This window comes from Brachyhypopomus gauderio, unplaced genomic scaffold, assembly GCF_052324685.1.
Source record: "Brachyhypopomus gauderio isolate BG-103 unplaced genomic scaffold, BGAUD_0.2 sc60, whole genome shotgun sequence".
In the NCBI taxonomy this organism is placed as follows: Eukaryota; Metazoa; Chordata; class Actinopteri; order Gymnotiformes; family Hypopomidae; genus Brachyhypopomus; species Brachyhypopomus gauderio.
The window spans coordinates 508242-525810 of NW_027506881.1; the positions used below are offsets into that span (position 1 = coordinate 508242).

General features: G+C 45.0%; 1 protein-coding gene and 1 long non-coding RNA gene across 2 annotated transcripts in view; one reads left to right on the plus strand and one right to left on the minus strand.

Annotated features, from left to right (window-relative positions):
* The window catches only part of armc2 (armadillo repeat containing 2), a 30387-nt gene that overhangs the window by 8817 nt on the left and 4001 nt on the right, over window positions 1-17569 (plus strand). The window contains 10 exon segments of the mRNA XM_076988097.1: window positions 1678-1807; window positions 5228-5283; window positions 5657-5761; window positions 12292-12482; window positions 12580-12682; window positions 14423-14643; window positions 15741-15886; window positions 16140-16239; window positions 16928-17225; window positions 17495-17509. Of these exon segments, the coding sequence (XP_076844212.1) occupies window positions 1678-1807; window positions 5228-5283; window positions 5657-5761; window positions 12292-12482; window positions 12580-12682; window positions 14423-14643; window positions 15741-15886; window positions 16140-16239; window positions 16928-17225; window positions 17495-17509 (1365 nt within the window).
* On the minus strand, window positions 1202-17013 carry LOC143489225 (uncharacterized). The gene is made up of 3 exons (XR_013124606.1): window positions 16671-17013; window positions 16020-16212; window positions 1202-2015 (listed from the first exon to the last, which is right to left on the minus strand). It is a non-coding gene; the product is annotated as an uncharacterized LOC143489225 (long non-coding RNA).

The following is a 17569-nucleotide window of genomic DNA, read 5'->3' on the forward strand; positions in this document are numbered from 1 at the left end:
ATGTAACGTTAGGGTGGGGACGAGGGGAAAGGTGTTGGGCTGAATGATGTAACGTTAAGGGTGGGGACGAGGGGAAAGGTGTTGGGCTGAATGGTGTAACGTTAAGGGGGGGACGAGGGGAAAGGTGTTGGGCTGAATGGTGTAACGTTAAGGGGGGGACGAGGGGAAAGGTGTTGGGCTGAATGATGTAACGTTAAGGGTGGGGACGAGGGGAAAGGTGTTGGGCTGAATGATGTAACGTTAAGGGGGGGACGAGGGGAAAGGTGTTGGGCTGAATGATGTAACGTTAGGGTGGGGACGAGGGGAAAGGTGTTGGGCTGAATGACGTAACGTTAAGGGGGGGACGAGGGGAAAGGTGTTGGGCTGAATGGTGTAACGTTAAGGGTGGGGATGAGGGGAAAGGTGTTGGGCTGAATGACGTAACGTTAAGGGTGGGGACGAGGGGAAAGGTGTTGGGCTGAATGGTGTAACGTTAAGGGGGGACGAGGGGAAAGGTGTTGGGCTGAATGATGTAACGTTAGGGTGGGGACGAGGGGAAAGGTGTTGGGCTGAATGGTGTAACGTTAAGGGGGGGACGAGGGGAAAGGTGTTGGGCTGAATGGTGTAACGTTAGGGTGGGGACGAGGGGAAAGGTGTTGGGCTGAATGACGTAACGTTAAGGGTGGGGACGAGGGGAAAGGTGTTGGGCTGAATGATGTAACGTTAAGGGGGGGACGAGGGGAAAGGTGTTGGGCTGAATGATGTAACGTTAAGGGTGGGGACGAGGGGAAAGGTGTTGGGCTGAATGATGTAACGTTAAGGGGGGGACGAGGGGAAAGGTGTTGGGCTGAATGGCGTAACGTTAAGGGGGGGACGAGAGGAAAGGTGTTGGGCTGAATGACGTAACGTTAAGGGGGGGACGAGGGGAAAGGTGTTGGGCTGAATGACGTAACGTTAAGGGGGGGACGAGGGGAAAGGTGTTGGGCTGAATGATGTAACGTTAAGGGGGGACGAGAGGAAAGGTGTTGGGCTGAATGGCCTTCATGGTTGGCAGTGACACAGCACTTTTGTGTCTAGCATTCACTTCTCTTTATTCATGTGTCAGTCCATTTTAACAGCAGGTCGAGGTTTCTTTTTAGAGTGAGCTCGTCCCTGTCTGGGTCGCCTTCACTTTGAGGACATGCTGACAGCTGCTTCACTGCATCACTCTCAGAATAGTCCAGAATAGTCCATTCACCGTCTCCCAGGTCGTGTAGGGATGTGTGTGTCTGTGTCGCCACACAGGAATTGTTTGTTTAGAAATTGTTCGTCTCAGATCCTGTCTAAAGTGAAGGTGACAGACAGAACGTGGAGTCCACTAACTCAGCTGATACCACTTGCCGTTGTTCTTAAATTGTATGTCTGTCTATGGTTATTTGTGCTTCTTGGCAAATGTCTAACTTGTAAAACACTAGGTAATGATATTGACTCCTGTAGTTTAGTAGTAGTCTGACTCAATGGTATCTTGAATTCTGGCCTATCTGTACTATTACCTAGGATGAATTCTGTGATCAGATGCAAAGCACTTTGTAAGTCGCTCTGGATGAGAGCGTCTGCTAAATGCCGTAAATATAAAAATGTAAATGTAAATGTTTGTGAATGTGTGTGTGTGTGTGTGTGTGTGTGTGTGTGTGTGTGTGTGTGTGTTTACTGCTAAAGATCCTCACACTGAGGGTTGTGATGATCCTCTGTCAGTGAACACGGATCCATCCCATCAGTGGAACAGAAGAAGTCTCCATGGTGTAGAGACACGTCCCCCACGTCCCCCACACACGCACACACAGCCCAGGTGAGCATGTGTCCTCCTGTCCTCACGTATGTGTCTTAGCTCCAGCCACACGCTGAATCTTCCCTACTCTTCACATGAGGGACTTTGAGAAGACAGTAGCCTCCATGTTTCTTGGACCCTAGAGACAGCAGGTCTGATGACTCCTGGTGTTGTAGCAGCTTTGAGGGCCCGGCGTTTGTTCTAATCTCTCTGTAGATCAGACTTAGCCCTGTGACCACAAAGAGTAATAAAACATTTTTATAGTCAGACGATGCCTTATCTAAGACAGAAAAATCTGCAGGAACTGAATTTGTATGCATGCTGCTGAACTAATAAAATATTTGATGGGCAGATAAAATATCTGATAATAAAATTTCTGACAGGCATGTAGATTTGTAAAATATTCATAGTGCTGAGAACCACCAAACTGAGCCGGTTAACTGAAACCATAAGCCAAGCTATACATTATTTCAAATATTTTGAATGTTGCAAATGTCAAACACAACACTGGGATTCAAGCCCCAGTCAATACGCTAGATCTTAGTTATTCATGTCCAAACCTAAATCTAAGTACAGCCATGTGTTAATCAAAACAGTTAATCAAACAGTTCATTTAGTTGTTTTCTTCTTTTGCCATTTCTTGTACATTTACATTTACATTTACATCTTCTAGAGATGGTGATACAGTTATCTTCTAGAGAGGGTGAGACAATTGTCTTCTAGAGAGGGTGAGACAGTTGTCTTCTAGAGAGGGTCAGAGATCTGTAGTATCTGTGGAATTTGAGGACTGTGATTTGAACACCTAAGTTCTTCAACATCAGTTGGCTACCAGTAACTAAATTCAGGGCCAAATTTAGGCTCAAGGTCGTGTGTTGAATAGGGTTGCAGCGGTAACCGGTTTCACGGTATACCACGGTATTAAAATGCACGGTTATCATACCGTGTGCGTTTGCTTATTACCGGTAAAAAGCAAGCCAGCGGAGAAACTGACCCGCGCATGCGCAACTCCGCTCCGGTTCAGCTACTAAGCACACAGCAGTGAGAATGGCAGAAAGTGCATTAGACTTAACAAATTTTTTAACAAAAAAAAAGCTTAACTAAAATCAGCGGCGAAAATGACGTAATCACGGTGGCTCCGCCGGTGCGCGAGGGTCTCGCGCGCTGTCGATTTGCGAGGTCGTGCAGCTCTCGAATTTTGTAACTTTGCGCGCGCCGCGCCTCAGCGCAATGAACAAATTCATGTTTGCAGGGTTCATACACCTTTATAAGGTGGAATTAAAGTACTTATACGTAACTTTAAAGGTCCGTTTCAATATTTCCCAGCACCTTAAACTTAATTAAGTTAAATATTTATACATATACTCAAAATAATTCGCTTTTTATTAAATTATTTAATGGTTCTTTATTTTCAAAACGCCCAGTCTTAACGTCTTCACGTTCTCTCGTGTTTCGTCCTGGAATTACAAGAGGCTCGTATTTGTTAACGTAAGACAAAAGAACTGTGCCGAGTCGCGCGCTACGGTCACTAGCGAAAGTGTAAATCATCCATAGATTTTTAAGGTCCTTGCTTTCACTGGATGTGAAAGACGCCATTAATTTACATGCGTTCATTTTCAAATTTTAACGTGCCTGTTTTTCATATGTTAAAACCAGACTCGGTGTGAAAGCCTTAAAATAGAAATCTCTATTGTGAGGATCATGTCAGAAATAAATCCTCTCTTTCTGCAGTATCTGGTTATATTCTAACTTGGCAGTACAACGGACGTTTACAACAGTTGTTGATCAGACACTGACCCAGGCTCAGTTTATCAGATATTAAATAATTTAAACTTAAATAATTGTACTGAAATCCATGATTTAGGTTTATCTAATTTTGCAGTATTTATATAAACATGTGTACAGCTTATTTTTTTAAAGGAGACATTTTGTATACAATAGTTCCAGGTTTCTACAATAAATAGTTAATTGAACAAAAAAACTTGTTGTAATTTCTTTAAGGGTCAGTGTATCTTTTAATAATATACAAACTAACTGTGATACCGTGATAACCGTGATACCGCGGTATTTTCTGAGACGGTTATCATACCGTGAAAATCTCATACCGTTGCAACCCTAGTGTTGAATACTGCAGAGTTGGACACTCCCTAGTAGGAGATCTAACCAGGAAACAGGCCTAGGTAGGAGTCTACAGGCTGTAGGTTCAAAGGTCATTTTCTAAAACACACACCTGAAAGCACTTATACAAGACATTCACAGATACAGTATAACCCCAACTATCTCTCTCTCTCTCTCTCTCTCTCTCTCTCTCTCTCTCTCTATGATATACGTGGTAATGGTGCGGTATTACATTAGAAGTTTGTGGCCAGCCGCTCTTCTGATGGATGCCAGTGTATCTTCACTCCAGACTCTCATGAGACCACGTCTTGGTCAAATATAGACCATCAGCATTATCAAGTCATTACCAAACTCCACCAATGCCCCAATACACCACCAATCCTCCATTACATGACCAATGCCCCAATACACCACCATTCCTCCATTACATGACCAATGCCCCAATACATGATCAATTTCCCAATATACGATCAACCCTCCATTACATGACCAATGTCCCAATACACGATCAATCTTCCAATACACAATCAAGCCTCCAATACACAATCAGTGCTCCAAAACCACAATCAATGCCCCAAATACATGATCAATGACCCAAATACAAGATCAATGACCCAAAAACATGATCAATGACCCAAATGTCAATGCCCCAGATATGCCCAGCTCTACCATAACAATCTGTCCCTTCCTCCTTCATCAGCAGTCCATATGTACTTCTGTACCCACAACACGCATTAGCAAATCATTGAATTTGGAATTTGGTTTGCATGGAATTGGCATACAGTTCCACATATGCAAAATAGCTGCAGTTTGGACTGAAGCACAGAGGGAAAGTGCCAGTAGCACTAACTGTAACTGTGGTACAGATGAGAGCAGCACCATGTTGCCGGCGTGTTGGACACAAGCACACAGGCCTGTGGTTTCCTGCCACACTTCACCACCAGCACTGCACATGCTCACGTCAGGCAGGCTGCCTGGTCCAGACTAAAGATCACACACTGTGGCTCAGTGCTGCTAAACAAAAAGCACTGGGATACACATGTAGTACATCAGACACAGAGATACCTGTGTAGCTCACTGTGGCTGGCATACGTAGGTGCCGGGGCACTACAACAGGGACACCTTGTGGTAGGAACTGGAACTGGAGGGTTTTCTGCATTAGAAGGAGCCGCACATATGATGTGTTCTCTTTGACTTGTCCGGGGTGGTTTGTGTTAGCTTCTCAGTAGTCAGATGTGACCTGACAAAATATGACACCATGCAATGCCATCACTTTTTCTTTGTTTTCTTTTGTGTTTGCAATGTGTGTGTGGAACTGTGCACCAGTGGAACACCACAGGTCAGCAGAGATAACCCCCCTCATGCAAGAGGAACAAAACCAGGTTTGTTGTATCCACACATGCCCATATGATTTGATTATCTTTATCTGCTATTCATCAACCCCAATGCAAGATTCTAAGATTCATGGACATACCAACAGGTACAGCCACGACTGCACGGTGCCTCTAATGCAAATGTGAAGCCCCAGGCTAATCAAACGACGTGCGCACGCCAGACCTCACCCTGTCCGTGCCACACCGCACGTCCTGTGTCTGTACACAAACGGTTAAAAGAGTGAGAACCACTGAAGTGAAGCTAGCAGACGTGCAGCATGACTGTTCACACCGTGTGTGTGTGTGTGTGTGTGTGTGTGTGTGTGTGTGTGTGTGTGTGTGTGTGTGTGGTTTGGCCTCTTCTTTGTCCTTTATGAAACAGAAGCTGAATATGGCCGTGAAGACATGACAGGAAGTGATGTAGCAGATGTGTTCTGGGATTCTGAGGTGCTTCCTGTTCTGCAGGAGTTTGAGGCTGTTGAATCAGGTGATGACTAACTGATTTTTGACTAACTGTTTTTTGACTAACTGTTTTTTGACTAACTGTTTTTTGACTAACTGTTTTTTGACTGTTTTTTGACTAACTGTTTTTTGACTAACTGAATGAATTTGAGGGCTGAAACTGGATTAGATCCAGTTTCCCAAAGGCATTATTATGATAAAGAATTCAAGCTAAGATCTTGAACAATCCAGCAATCTTACCAATACATTTTGAGAAACAGTCATAAACAAGAAATATCAGTTTACCTTAAAAACATTTACATAACAAGAACTTTCAGTATTACTAAACATTACTAAGCATTATTTTAATTGCCTAATAAAATATTTCTGCATATTACAGTATGTATTTGTAAAAAACAGGTCTTTGGGAATCCCATTAAGTTTTTTATTATTAGTGCTCACAACACAGGCAGTGGAATCTGTGGTATTTTAGGCGTGCTCTCAAGATTCAAAGTGCGACTCCTAGTTTTAGGAGTATGTTTCTAGTTTTAGGAGTATGTTCCTGGTTTTAGGAGTATGTTCCTAGAGAGGAGTATGTTCCTAGTTTTAGGAGTATGTTCCTAGAGAGGAGTATGTTTCTAGTTTTTGGAGTGTTTTCCTAGTTTTAGGAGTATGTTCCTAGAGATGAGTATGTTCCTATTTTAGGAGTATGTTCCTAGTTTTAGGAGTATGTTCCTAGAGAGGAGTATGTTTCTAGTTTTAGAAGTATATTCCTAGTTTTAGGAGTATGTTCCTAGAGAGGAGTATGTTTCTAGTTTTAGAAGTATGTTCCTAGTTTTAGGAGTATGTTCCTAGAGAGGAGTATGTTTCTAGTTTTAGGAGTATGTTCCTAGTTTTAGGAGTATGTTCCTAGAGAGGAGTATGTTTCTAGTTTTAGAAGTATGTTCCTAGTTTTAGGAGTATGTTCCTAGAGAGGAGTATGTTCCTAGTTTTAGGAGTATGTTCCTAGAGAGGAGTATGTTTCTAGTTTTAGAAGTATGTTCCTAGTTTTAGGAGTATGTTCCTAGAGAGGAGGGCGAGCACACAGCTGCAGCAAGAAGGAAAACAAGATGTCCGACAGCAGCAGAAAGAGAAAGCAGACGTGTGTTGTGCTTGGCACGATCACACGGGTGGAGCAAGAACAGAGGTGGTGGAGAACACCACCCAGCCCAGTCTGATGGCACTGAATATTTAAGCCCTAAAACTGAATGGAAATTCATTTGAAAGACAAATATCAAATATTTATTGTGCACAAGTGCCTCGTGGCTCATGTATAGTGGAACACTGAGGGGGTGATGGTGTGAGATGACACCTCTGCCTCTCAACACCAGGCCAGCACGGACTACAGAAACAACATTTATTTTACCCAGAATAGCTCTTCAGCTCTTCCCCTTTCCACTGCTCTGACACTTTAAAATACCATACTGCACCTCACATTCATACTATACTGTACCTCACGTTAATACCATACTGCACCTCACATTCATACCATACTGCACCTCACGTTCATACCATACTGCACCTCACGTTAATACCATACTGCACCTCACATTCATACCATACTGCACCTCATGTTCATACCATACTGCACCTCACGTTCATACCATACTGCACCTCACGTTAATACCATACTGCACCTCACATTCATACCATACTGCACCTCATGTTCATACCATACTGCACCTCACGTTCATACCATACTGCACCTCACGTTAATACCATACTGCACCTCACATTCATACCATACTGCACCTCACGTTCATACCATACTGCACCTCACGTTCATACCATACTGCACCTCACATTCATACCATACTGCACCTCATGTTCATACCATACTGCACCTCACGTTCATACCATACTGCACCTCACGTTCATACCATACTGCACCTCACATTCATACTATACTGCACCTCACATTCATACTATACTGCACCTCATGTTCATACCATACTGCACCTCACGTTCATACCATACTGCACCTCACGTTAATACCATACTGCACCTCACGTTCATACCATACTGCACCTCACGTTAATACCATACTGCACCTCATGTTCATACCATACTGCACCTCATGTTCATACCATACTGCACCTCACATTAATACCATACTGCACCTCACATTCATACCATACTGCACCTCATGATCATACAATACTGCACCTCACGTAATACCATACTGCACCTCACGTTCATACCATACTACACTTCATGTTAATACCATACTGCACCTCACATTAATACCATACTGCACCTCACATTCATACCATACTGCACCTCACATTCATACTATACTGCACCTTATGTTAATACCATACTGCACCTCACGTAATACCATACTGCAGCTCACGTTCATACCATACCGCACCTCACGTTCATACCATACTGCACCTCATGTTAATATCATACTGCACCTTACGTTAATACTATACTGCACCTCACGTTAATACCATACTGCACCTCACATTCATACCATACTGCACCTCATGTTCATACCATACTGCACCTAACGTTCATACCATACTGCACCTCACATTAATACCATACTGCACCTCACATTCATACCATACTGCACCTCACGTTAATACCATACTGCACCTCATGTTCATACCATACTGCACCTCACGTTCATACCATACTGCACCTCACGTTCATACCATACTGCACCCCACATTCATACCATACTGCACCTCACATTCATACTATACTGCACCTCACGTTCATACCATACTGCACCTCACATTCATACTATACTGCACCTCACATTCATACTATACTGCACCTCATGTTCATACCATACTGCACCTCACGTTCATACCATACTGCACCTCACGTTCATACCATACTGCACCTCACGTTCATACCATACTGCACCTCACATTCATACCATACTGCACCTCATGTTCATACCATACTGCACCTCACGTTCATACCATACTGCACCTCACATTAATACCATACTGCACCTCACATTCATACCATACTGCACCTCACGTTAATACCATACTGCACCTCATGTTCATACCATACTGCACCTCACGTTCATACCATACTGCACCTCACGTTCATACCATACTGCACCCCACATTCATACCATACTGCACCTCACATTCATACTATACTGCACCTCACGTTCATACCATACTGCACCTCACATTCATACTATACTGCACCTCACATTCATACTATACTGCACCTCATGTTCATACCATACTGCACCTCACGTTCATACCATACTGCACCTCACGTTAATACCATACTGCACCTCACGTTCATACCATACTGCACCTCACGTTAATACCATACTGCACCTCATGTTCATACCATACTGCACCTCATGTTCATACCATACTGCACCTCACATTAATACCATACTGCACCTCACATTCATACCATACTGCACCTCATGATCATACAATACTGCACCTCACGTAATACCATACTGCACCTCACGTTCATACCATACTACACTTCATGTTAATACCATACTGCACCTCACATTAATACCATACTGCACCTCACATTCATACCATACTGCACCTCACATTCATACTATACTGCACCTTATGTTAATACCATACTGCACCTCACGTAATACCATACTGCAGCTCACGTTCATACCATACCGCACCTCACGTTCATACCATACTGCACCTCATGTTAATATCATACTGCACCTTACGTTAATACTATACTGCACCTCACGTTAATACCATACTGCACCTCACATTCATACCATACTGCACCTCATGTTCATACCATACTGCACCTCACGTTCATACCATACTGCACCTCACATTAATACCATACTGCACCTCACATTCATACCATACTGCACCTCATGTTCATACAATACTGCACCTCACGTAATACCATACTGCACCTCACGTTCATACCATACTACACTTCATGTTAATACCATACTGCACCTCACATTAATACCATACTGCACCTCACATTCATACCATACTGCACCTCACATTCATACTATACTGCACCTTATGTTAATACCATACTGCACCTCACGTAATACCATACTGCACCTCAGGTTCATACCATACCGCACCTCACGTTCATACCATACTGCACCTCATGTTAATATCATACTGCACCTTACGTTAATACTATACTGCACCTCACGTTAATACCATACTGCACCTCATGTTAATATCATACTGCACCTTACGTTAATACTATACTGCACCTCACAGTAATACTTGGGGCTTGCAGACTCGAACTGGAGAGAAGAATAAGGAACACGCTGACCTAACTGAAATGGAGTTGAACCACAAACTGAAAAAAACCACAGTAAGCTGAAATAGAGATGGGTTACAACCCTGCTACATTTACCCAAAACTACTAACCGATAGCTAACCAAATCTCATAATATTATTCACTTTCAAGTAGGCCATGCACCACAAGCAGTGTGAACAGCAAAGAGGCATCAAAGTGGCAGACTCTGGTGGTAGCTCAATTTCAGTTTGAAACCATTGCAAAGTGATTAGCCACAGAAAACATATTAGCCATAGAGAACATATAGTAGCCATAGAGGACATATAGTAGCCATGGAGAACATATAGTAGCCATGGAGAAACTATAGTAGCCATAGATAACATATAGTAGCCATGGAGAACATATAGTAGCCATGGAGAACATATAGTAACCATGGAAAACATATAGTAGCCATGGAGAACATATAGTAGCCATGGAGAACCTATAGTAGCCATAGAGAAACTATAGTAGCCATAGATAACATATAGTAGCCATGGAGAACATATAGTAGCCATGGAGAACATATAGTAACCATGGAGAACATATAGTAGCCATGGAGAACATATAGTAGCCATGGAGAACCTAGAGTAGCCATAGATAACATAGTGACCAGAGAGAACAGAATGTGAGCAATACAGGGCCTCAGTAATGAACAGCAGTGCGGTTGTGAATAGTGAATAGAACAGCAGTACGGTTGTGAATAGTGAATAGAACAGCAGTACGGTTGTGAATAGTGAATAGAACAGCAGTACGGTAGTGAATAGTGAATAGAACAGCAGTACGGTAGTGAATAGTGAATAGAACAGCAGTACGGTAGTGAATAATGCTCATGCAACATGGAAGAAGTGTAACCCAGAACTGCTAGTGCAGGATAACAGAAGCATGTGGCTAATCTACCCAGTGGTAACGCCGGATATCCAGATGTTTACAGTGAATGTCAGCTTCAACAAACTAATGACAGGGCTGTTTTTGATAGTAGAAAATGAGCATTTTGGCCATATTAAACTTCTTACTCATCACACTCTTAGTTTAAAACCTTGAAATCATCCATATCTTTGTCTGATCTTATACACTGATAACTGGTTACTAGTTTATCTTCTTCCACTGTGTCACTCAGGAGTTTAATCCCACTTTAATCCCACCTCTGTTTAATCCCACCTCTGTTTAATCCCACCTCTGTTTAATCCCTCCTCTGTTTAATCCCACCTCTGTTTAATCCCACCTCTGTTTAATCCCTCCTTTGTAATGTTTCTGACAAACATTCACTGTGTGCTCTTGTGTTTCCAAAGTTACTGGTTTATTATGGTCTGTTATGGTCTATTATGGTTTATTATGGTTTAGGTTTATTGTGATCTATTATGGTTTATTATGGTTTAGGTTTATTATGATCTATTATGGTTTAGGTTTAGTATGTTTTTTTGTGGTTTATGTTAAGTATTGTTTATTATGGTTTATTATGGTTTAGGTTTAGTATGGTTTATTGTGGTTTATGTTTAGTATTGGTTATTATGGTTTATTATCGTTCATGTTTATTGTGGTTTAGGTTATTAATGCCCAAAGACCACATTCACACTAAGCTTGTACATTTAGTGTTGTGAAAGCTCCATGTATGGTAATACTGAATTTGCATAAGATATACTGGCATTTGAATTGAACTGGCAAACATAAAACCCAACTACCACATCATGTTGGAAGACTGTGCCAGTCCAACCAGGGAAATGATAGTGTGCAGAAACCTGATCCCCCAGTAACCCCTAGGGGGTATATGACCAGTGTTCCACTGGTGCACTCTTGAACCCAGAGAAAAAAACGCCACTGGATCAACATATACTTCCTCTCTGACTCCGGAGTCACTCTCCATCAAGTGTGGTATGTGTTGGGAAGACCAAGCCTCCATTTGCACTAGTTTTATGAACCGTATTCCTTTCTCACATACACAGTTTGAACAGAGCCTGTAAAGTGCACGTGTGCATCTGACAGCAGCTGAAGACGTGTAGTGTGTGCTTGCACCCCTGTACTATCTGGATCAGTGGGTGTTTGTGTGTGGGATGAATGTCATGAAAATGTCAGCGGATCTATTCTGGCCACCAGCCCAAGTTCACTGAAAAAATATAAAAGTATATATAAATCAGGAGCTGTGTGTCTGTGTGACATTAGGCTGTTTGGTTTAGGATGAGACGTGATGTCTAAAAGTGTTGGACGTGTCTCTGCAGACAACAACTAGCAAGGCAACGTCTTGTCCTGTCTGTCTCCCGTGTGCAGGAGGAAGCGTGTCAGAGGAGACGCTGGGGCGTTTGTGTCAGGCCTGCTGGGCTCTCCACCGTGCCCTGGCACAGAGAGACCTGCTGGGGAAACGTCTACGGAGGAGGTCTGTCATTCTGAGAGCTCTCTTCAGGCTGATAGACCTCGGATCAGATAAGCTCAACCTAACGCTAGCCACACTCGTTCTGGGAGTGAGTACATGCACGCACACACACACGTGCACACACGCGCACACACACACACACGAGTCATAGTTCCTGTGTTTTTTATATTGCTGTGTCATTTCAGCTCCATGTCAGTGGCAACAATTTGCTGAACATTTGCAAGCTGGTTTTCAGAGTGAGCTGTAGTTCCAGTAATGACTTCCTGTTCATGGACAACTCTGTTATAGGTGCGACTCTAAAACTGTCACTTATTCACCCTGTGTTCACTCATTACCTACCTTTCACACGCAAGCTATTGGTGTGTGTGTGTGTGTGTGTGTGTGCAAATGCATGCATCCGTGTCTGTGTGTGTCTGTGTTCGTGCGCATGCATGAATGCGTACGTGTGTGTGTGTGTGTGTGTGTGTGTGCATATATGCATGCGTCCGTGTCTGTTTGCGTGTGTCCGTGTATTTGTGTGTGCATGAATGTGTGTGTGTGTATGTGTGTGTGTGTCTCTATGTGTGTGTGTGTGTGTGTGTGTGTGTGTGTGTGTGTGTGTGTGTGTGTGTGTGTGTGTGTGTGTGTGCGCAAATGCATGCATCCGTGTCTATGTGTGTCTGTGTTCGTGCGTATGCATGAATGCGTACGTGTGTGTGTGTGTGTGTGTGTGCATATATGCATGCGTCCGTGTCTGTTTGCGTGTGTCCGTGTATTTGTGTGTGCATGAATGTGTGTGTGTGTATGTGTGTGTGTGTCTCTATGTGTGTGTGTGTGTGTGTGTGTGTGTGTGTGTGTGTGTGTGTGTGTGTGTGTGTGTGTGTGTGTGTGTGCGCAAATGCATGCATCCGTGTCTATGTGTGTCTGTGTTCGTGCGTATGCATGAATGCGTACGTGTGTGTGTGTGTGTGTGTGTGTGTGCATATATGCATGCGTCCGTGTCTGTTTGCGTGTGTCCGTGTATTTGTGTGTGCATGAATGTGTGTGTGTGTATGTGTGTGTGTGTCTCTATGTGTGTGTGTGTGTGTGTGTGTGTGTGTGTGTGTGTGTGTGTGTGTGTGTGTGTGTGTGTGTGTGTGTGTGTGTGCGCAAATGCATGCATCCGTGTCTATGTGTGTCTGTGTTCGTGCGTATGCATGAATGCGTACGTGTGTGTGTGTGTGTGCATATATGCATGCGTCCGTGTCTGTTTGCGTGTGTCCGTGTATTTGTGTGTGCATGAATGTGTGTGTGTGTATGTGTGTGTGTGTCTCTATGTGTGTGTGTGTGTGTGTGTGTGTGTGTGTGTGTGTGTGTGTCTCTATGTGTGTGTGTGTGTGTCTGTGTGTGTGTGTGTCTCTATGTGTGTGTGTGTGTGTGTGTCTCTGTGTATGTGTGTGTGTGCGTGTCTCTATGTGTGTGTGTGTGTGTGTGTCTCTATGTGTATGTGTGTGTGTGTGTGTGTGTGTGTGTGTGTGTGTGTGTCTCTGTGTGTGTGTGTCTATGTGTGTGTGTGTGTGTGTGTGTCTCTATGTGTATGTGTGTGTGTGTCTCTCTCTATGTGTATGTGCGTGTGGGTGTGTGTGTGTGTGTGTCTATGTGTATGTGTGTGTGTCTATGTGTGTGTGTGTGTGTATCTCTATGTGTGTGTGTCTCTATGTGTGTATGTGTGTCTCTATGTGTATGTGTGTGTGTGTGTCTCTGTGTGTGTGTGTGTGTGTGTGTGTGTGTCTATGTGTATGTGTGTGTGTGTGTGTGTCTATGTGTATGTGTGTGTGTGTGTGTCTATGTGTGTGTGTGTGTGTGTGTGTGTGTGTCTCTATGTGTGTGTGTGTGTGTGTGTGTGTCTCTATGTGTGTCTCTATGTGTATGTTTGTGTGTGTGTGTGTGTGTCTCTATGTGTATGTGTGTATGTGTGTGTGTGTGTGTCTGTGTGTGTGTGTGTATGTGTGTGTGTGTGTGTGTGTGTGTGTGTGTCTGTGTGTGTGTGTGTGTGTGTGTGTGTATCAGATTCCCTCCTCTCAGTGCTGCGGTGTGAGGATGTGTCCAGCAGTGTTGAGCCTGTGTTGTACATGGTGGGCTCTCTGAAGCTGCTCTCAGGAAACAGTGACCTGTGTGCGCTGCTTCTGTCTAAGGACGTCATCAGGGTCCTGCTACAGCTGTCTCACACGCTCACCGCGTCCAGCGTCTCAAACGCTCAGCGTGTCCTAACAGGACACATACAGGTGCAGGTGTGTAGCTCCTGGCGCTCAGAAGGACACCACACACTCTTCTCGTGACCTCGCCTCTGTGTGGGATACACCGCATGACACGTGCACACTCTCACAAACCCCTGAAGGTCGTTTCATTTACCACTGCTACGGACTTTAAAGCACAAACCTAGAACGTTTGCAGCCCTTAGGGTGATTGCTGTAATATTTAAACAACAGAGGCTTTTCAGTGGCAACACTGCCCACACTGCAAAGTGTAAGTTTAGCAGATTCCTAGCAGAACACATACTGGGTCACACTGAGATCTCACTCACTCCCTCGAAAACACAGAACAATTAAGGAATCTCCAAGTGAAAGCTGCAGATTTTCCACTATCTTCTGCTGCCCCGAAGGAGATCTGTGGAGGAAACATGGCGTGATCTTCCTCAGAGAGCCCAACAGCCAACAGGCTGGAAGGAACCCCACCCAGACTTCTCAGAATTCTGAGCTACACCCAAAACTGGACAAATTGCGAGGCCTGTGGACGGGTGGGGCCCGCTCAGGGTCCTGACGGGACCCGATTGTTTTACGCGCCTTTCCTGGGGTTTTGTTTTCGTCCTGCGGTTTCCTTCTCTCCCTCCGTGTGTCCACGCTGCCCCTCAGACCTCCACTCTGGAGCCCGGCCCACCACAGCGCACGGTTCTCCAGAGGAGCGGGGAACATAAACACTCGGGCCCGCCTGAGCAAACTTCCTGAGCTTGGCACGCATGTGTCTGACGCAGAAGGAGGCGTGCCTCATTAGCCGGTGGGCGGGTTTAAAGGTGGGCGTTCCCAGAGTGCAGTGAGTGGGGTCAGATGGACCTCGGCGTGGTACACGGGGTCTCATCAGTGGACCGGACGCTGGGCTCTGAGATTTATGAGGCACTCTCAAAACCTTCCGCCCCTTCTCCTTGATTATAAGAGTGGAAGCGTTTGGATCCGTATCCTGGAGGCAGCAACTAGAGTGAGCACACGTGTCGGGTCCAAACATACACTTAAGAGTCACAATACACAACTTACACACAGACACTTGTGACACGCTTGGGTTTGAAGCGCCTAACTTGACCTCTTCTGATGACTGACCTCTCAATCCCCTCCAGCTCACGGCGGCCCTGAGGAACCTGGCCGAGCGTTCGGAGTCTCGCACCACCTTCCTGTCCGCTGACGTCTTCCCCACGCTCTGTGCTGTCCTGGGTCGTCACCCGGATGACCACGACATCTGCCTTAACGTGGCCCGGATATTTAGGTGAGAAGCACGTTGTCGGGCTCGAGTTATTTCAAAGGAGCTACGATGTGGGCGTGTGCCTTTATAACACAGGTGCTTCAACCTAAAAACTGGAAGTTGTGTTAAATGTAACTGGGTGTGTTGAAACGCTTACATAGATGAAAATAATCCCCAGCCATCTTTACACACATGTTGCAGTGTGACGGCATTGCTCCCGAGCCCTTGTAGACTGACGTGTGGAGTTTGTCCTGTCCGTGTGTTGTCCTGTCCACAGTAAGCTGTCCTCTTATGCTGAATGTTGCTGTGTCCTGGCCGAGACACCATCCTGCTACAGGATATTTTTAGACCTGTTGAGCAAACACAGGAGGAAGCAGGTGAGTGCAGCCTAAACATATGTACTTTACACACATGCACTCGTAACCTTAACATCACTAATGGTGAGTGAAGGTGTGTGCTGTGTGTGTTTGTACATTCCACTATAGTAAGATTAGATTCTGTTCCCTCCCTTCTGAGAGTAACACGATCATGTTATATAAAAATCCCATATAATCTTACACTAGAATAAACATGGATCCAGCATGCTGAGAATCACACACACACACACACACACACACACACACACACACACACACACACACACACACACACACACACACACACACACACACACACACACACACACACACACACACACACAGCCCTCATATAGGAACATACTGTCCTTTTGACTTCCTTATTGCACAGAACAGTTTGTCCTCTCAGTTAAGGCGAACGTGTTAATGTAAAACAGCGTAATCTGACGAACCTCTAGTCTGTGTCCCAGTGGGTTTCAGGGCTCCCGTCGTTTGGGTCAGCACACGGGTGATAATCTCCTACTTTATTTAGGATCGTGACATCTTGTGATTTTCCACCCTGCTCAGTTACCCCTCCAGGTCTTCTATGTACCCAGACACACACACACACACACACACACACACACACACACACACACACACACACACACACACACACACACACACACTCCTCTCCCACCTCCCAACCGTTTTTCTCCTCCTCTGGCAGGATCTGGTGGTCCGTCTCCTGTTCACATTAGGAAACCTGGCAGGCAGGAGCCAGGAGGCCAGGCGGCGTGTGTACCAGGAGGAGGGCTCCATGTCCGTTCTCCTGGGCCTGTTCCAGACCTACAAACAAGCAGGCCTGGCCCCTCCGAACCCACAGGAGCCCCGGGGCCCTGGGCACCGAGACCAGGACGTCCTGGTGAAACTGATCAGGGTGCTGGCTAACCTGTCCGTCCAGCCCAGTGTGGGCCTGGCGCTGGCTTCCAATGAGCTGTGTGTGCATCTCCTCCTGGAGGTGATGGGTAAGAGTGAGAAGAGTTCACACACTCACACACACACACACACACCTCACTGGTACCACACAAGGACCTTCCTGGAGCTGGAGCGCGTATGCACAGTGCACTGATTTCGCTACGATACGATACGTCTGCGGCTCTTACGGGCAGGTGTGCAGACACGAGTCTCATGCACTGGCTGTAATAACAAGAAGCAGCAGAAGCTCTCAGTCATTTCCCGGAGCCTGTTTTGAGAAACTCAACTCTCCTGCGCTTTTCTGATTTCTCAGAGACAGAGGTGAAATGTTTCAGTGGTTTTTCAGCACAGACCCAAAGCCACTTTCGGTCCTGTGTGGGAGGGTTTCTTTTTT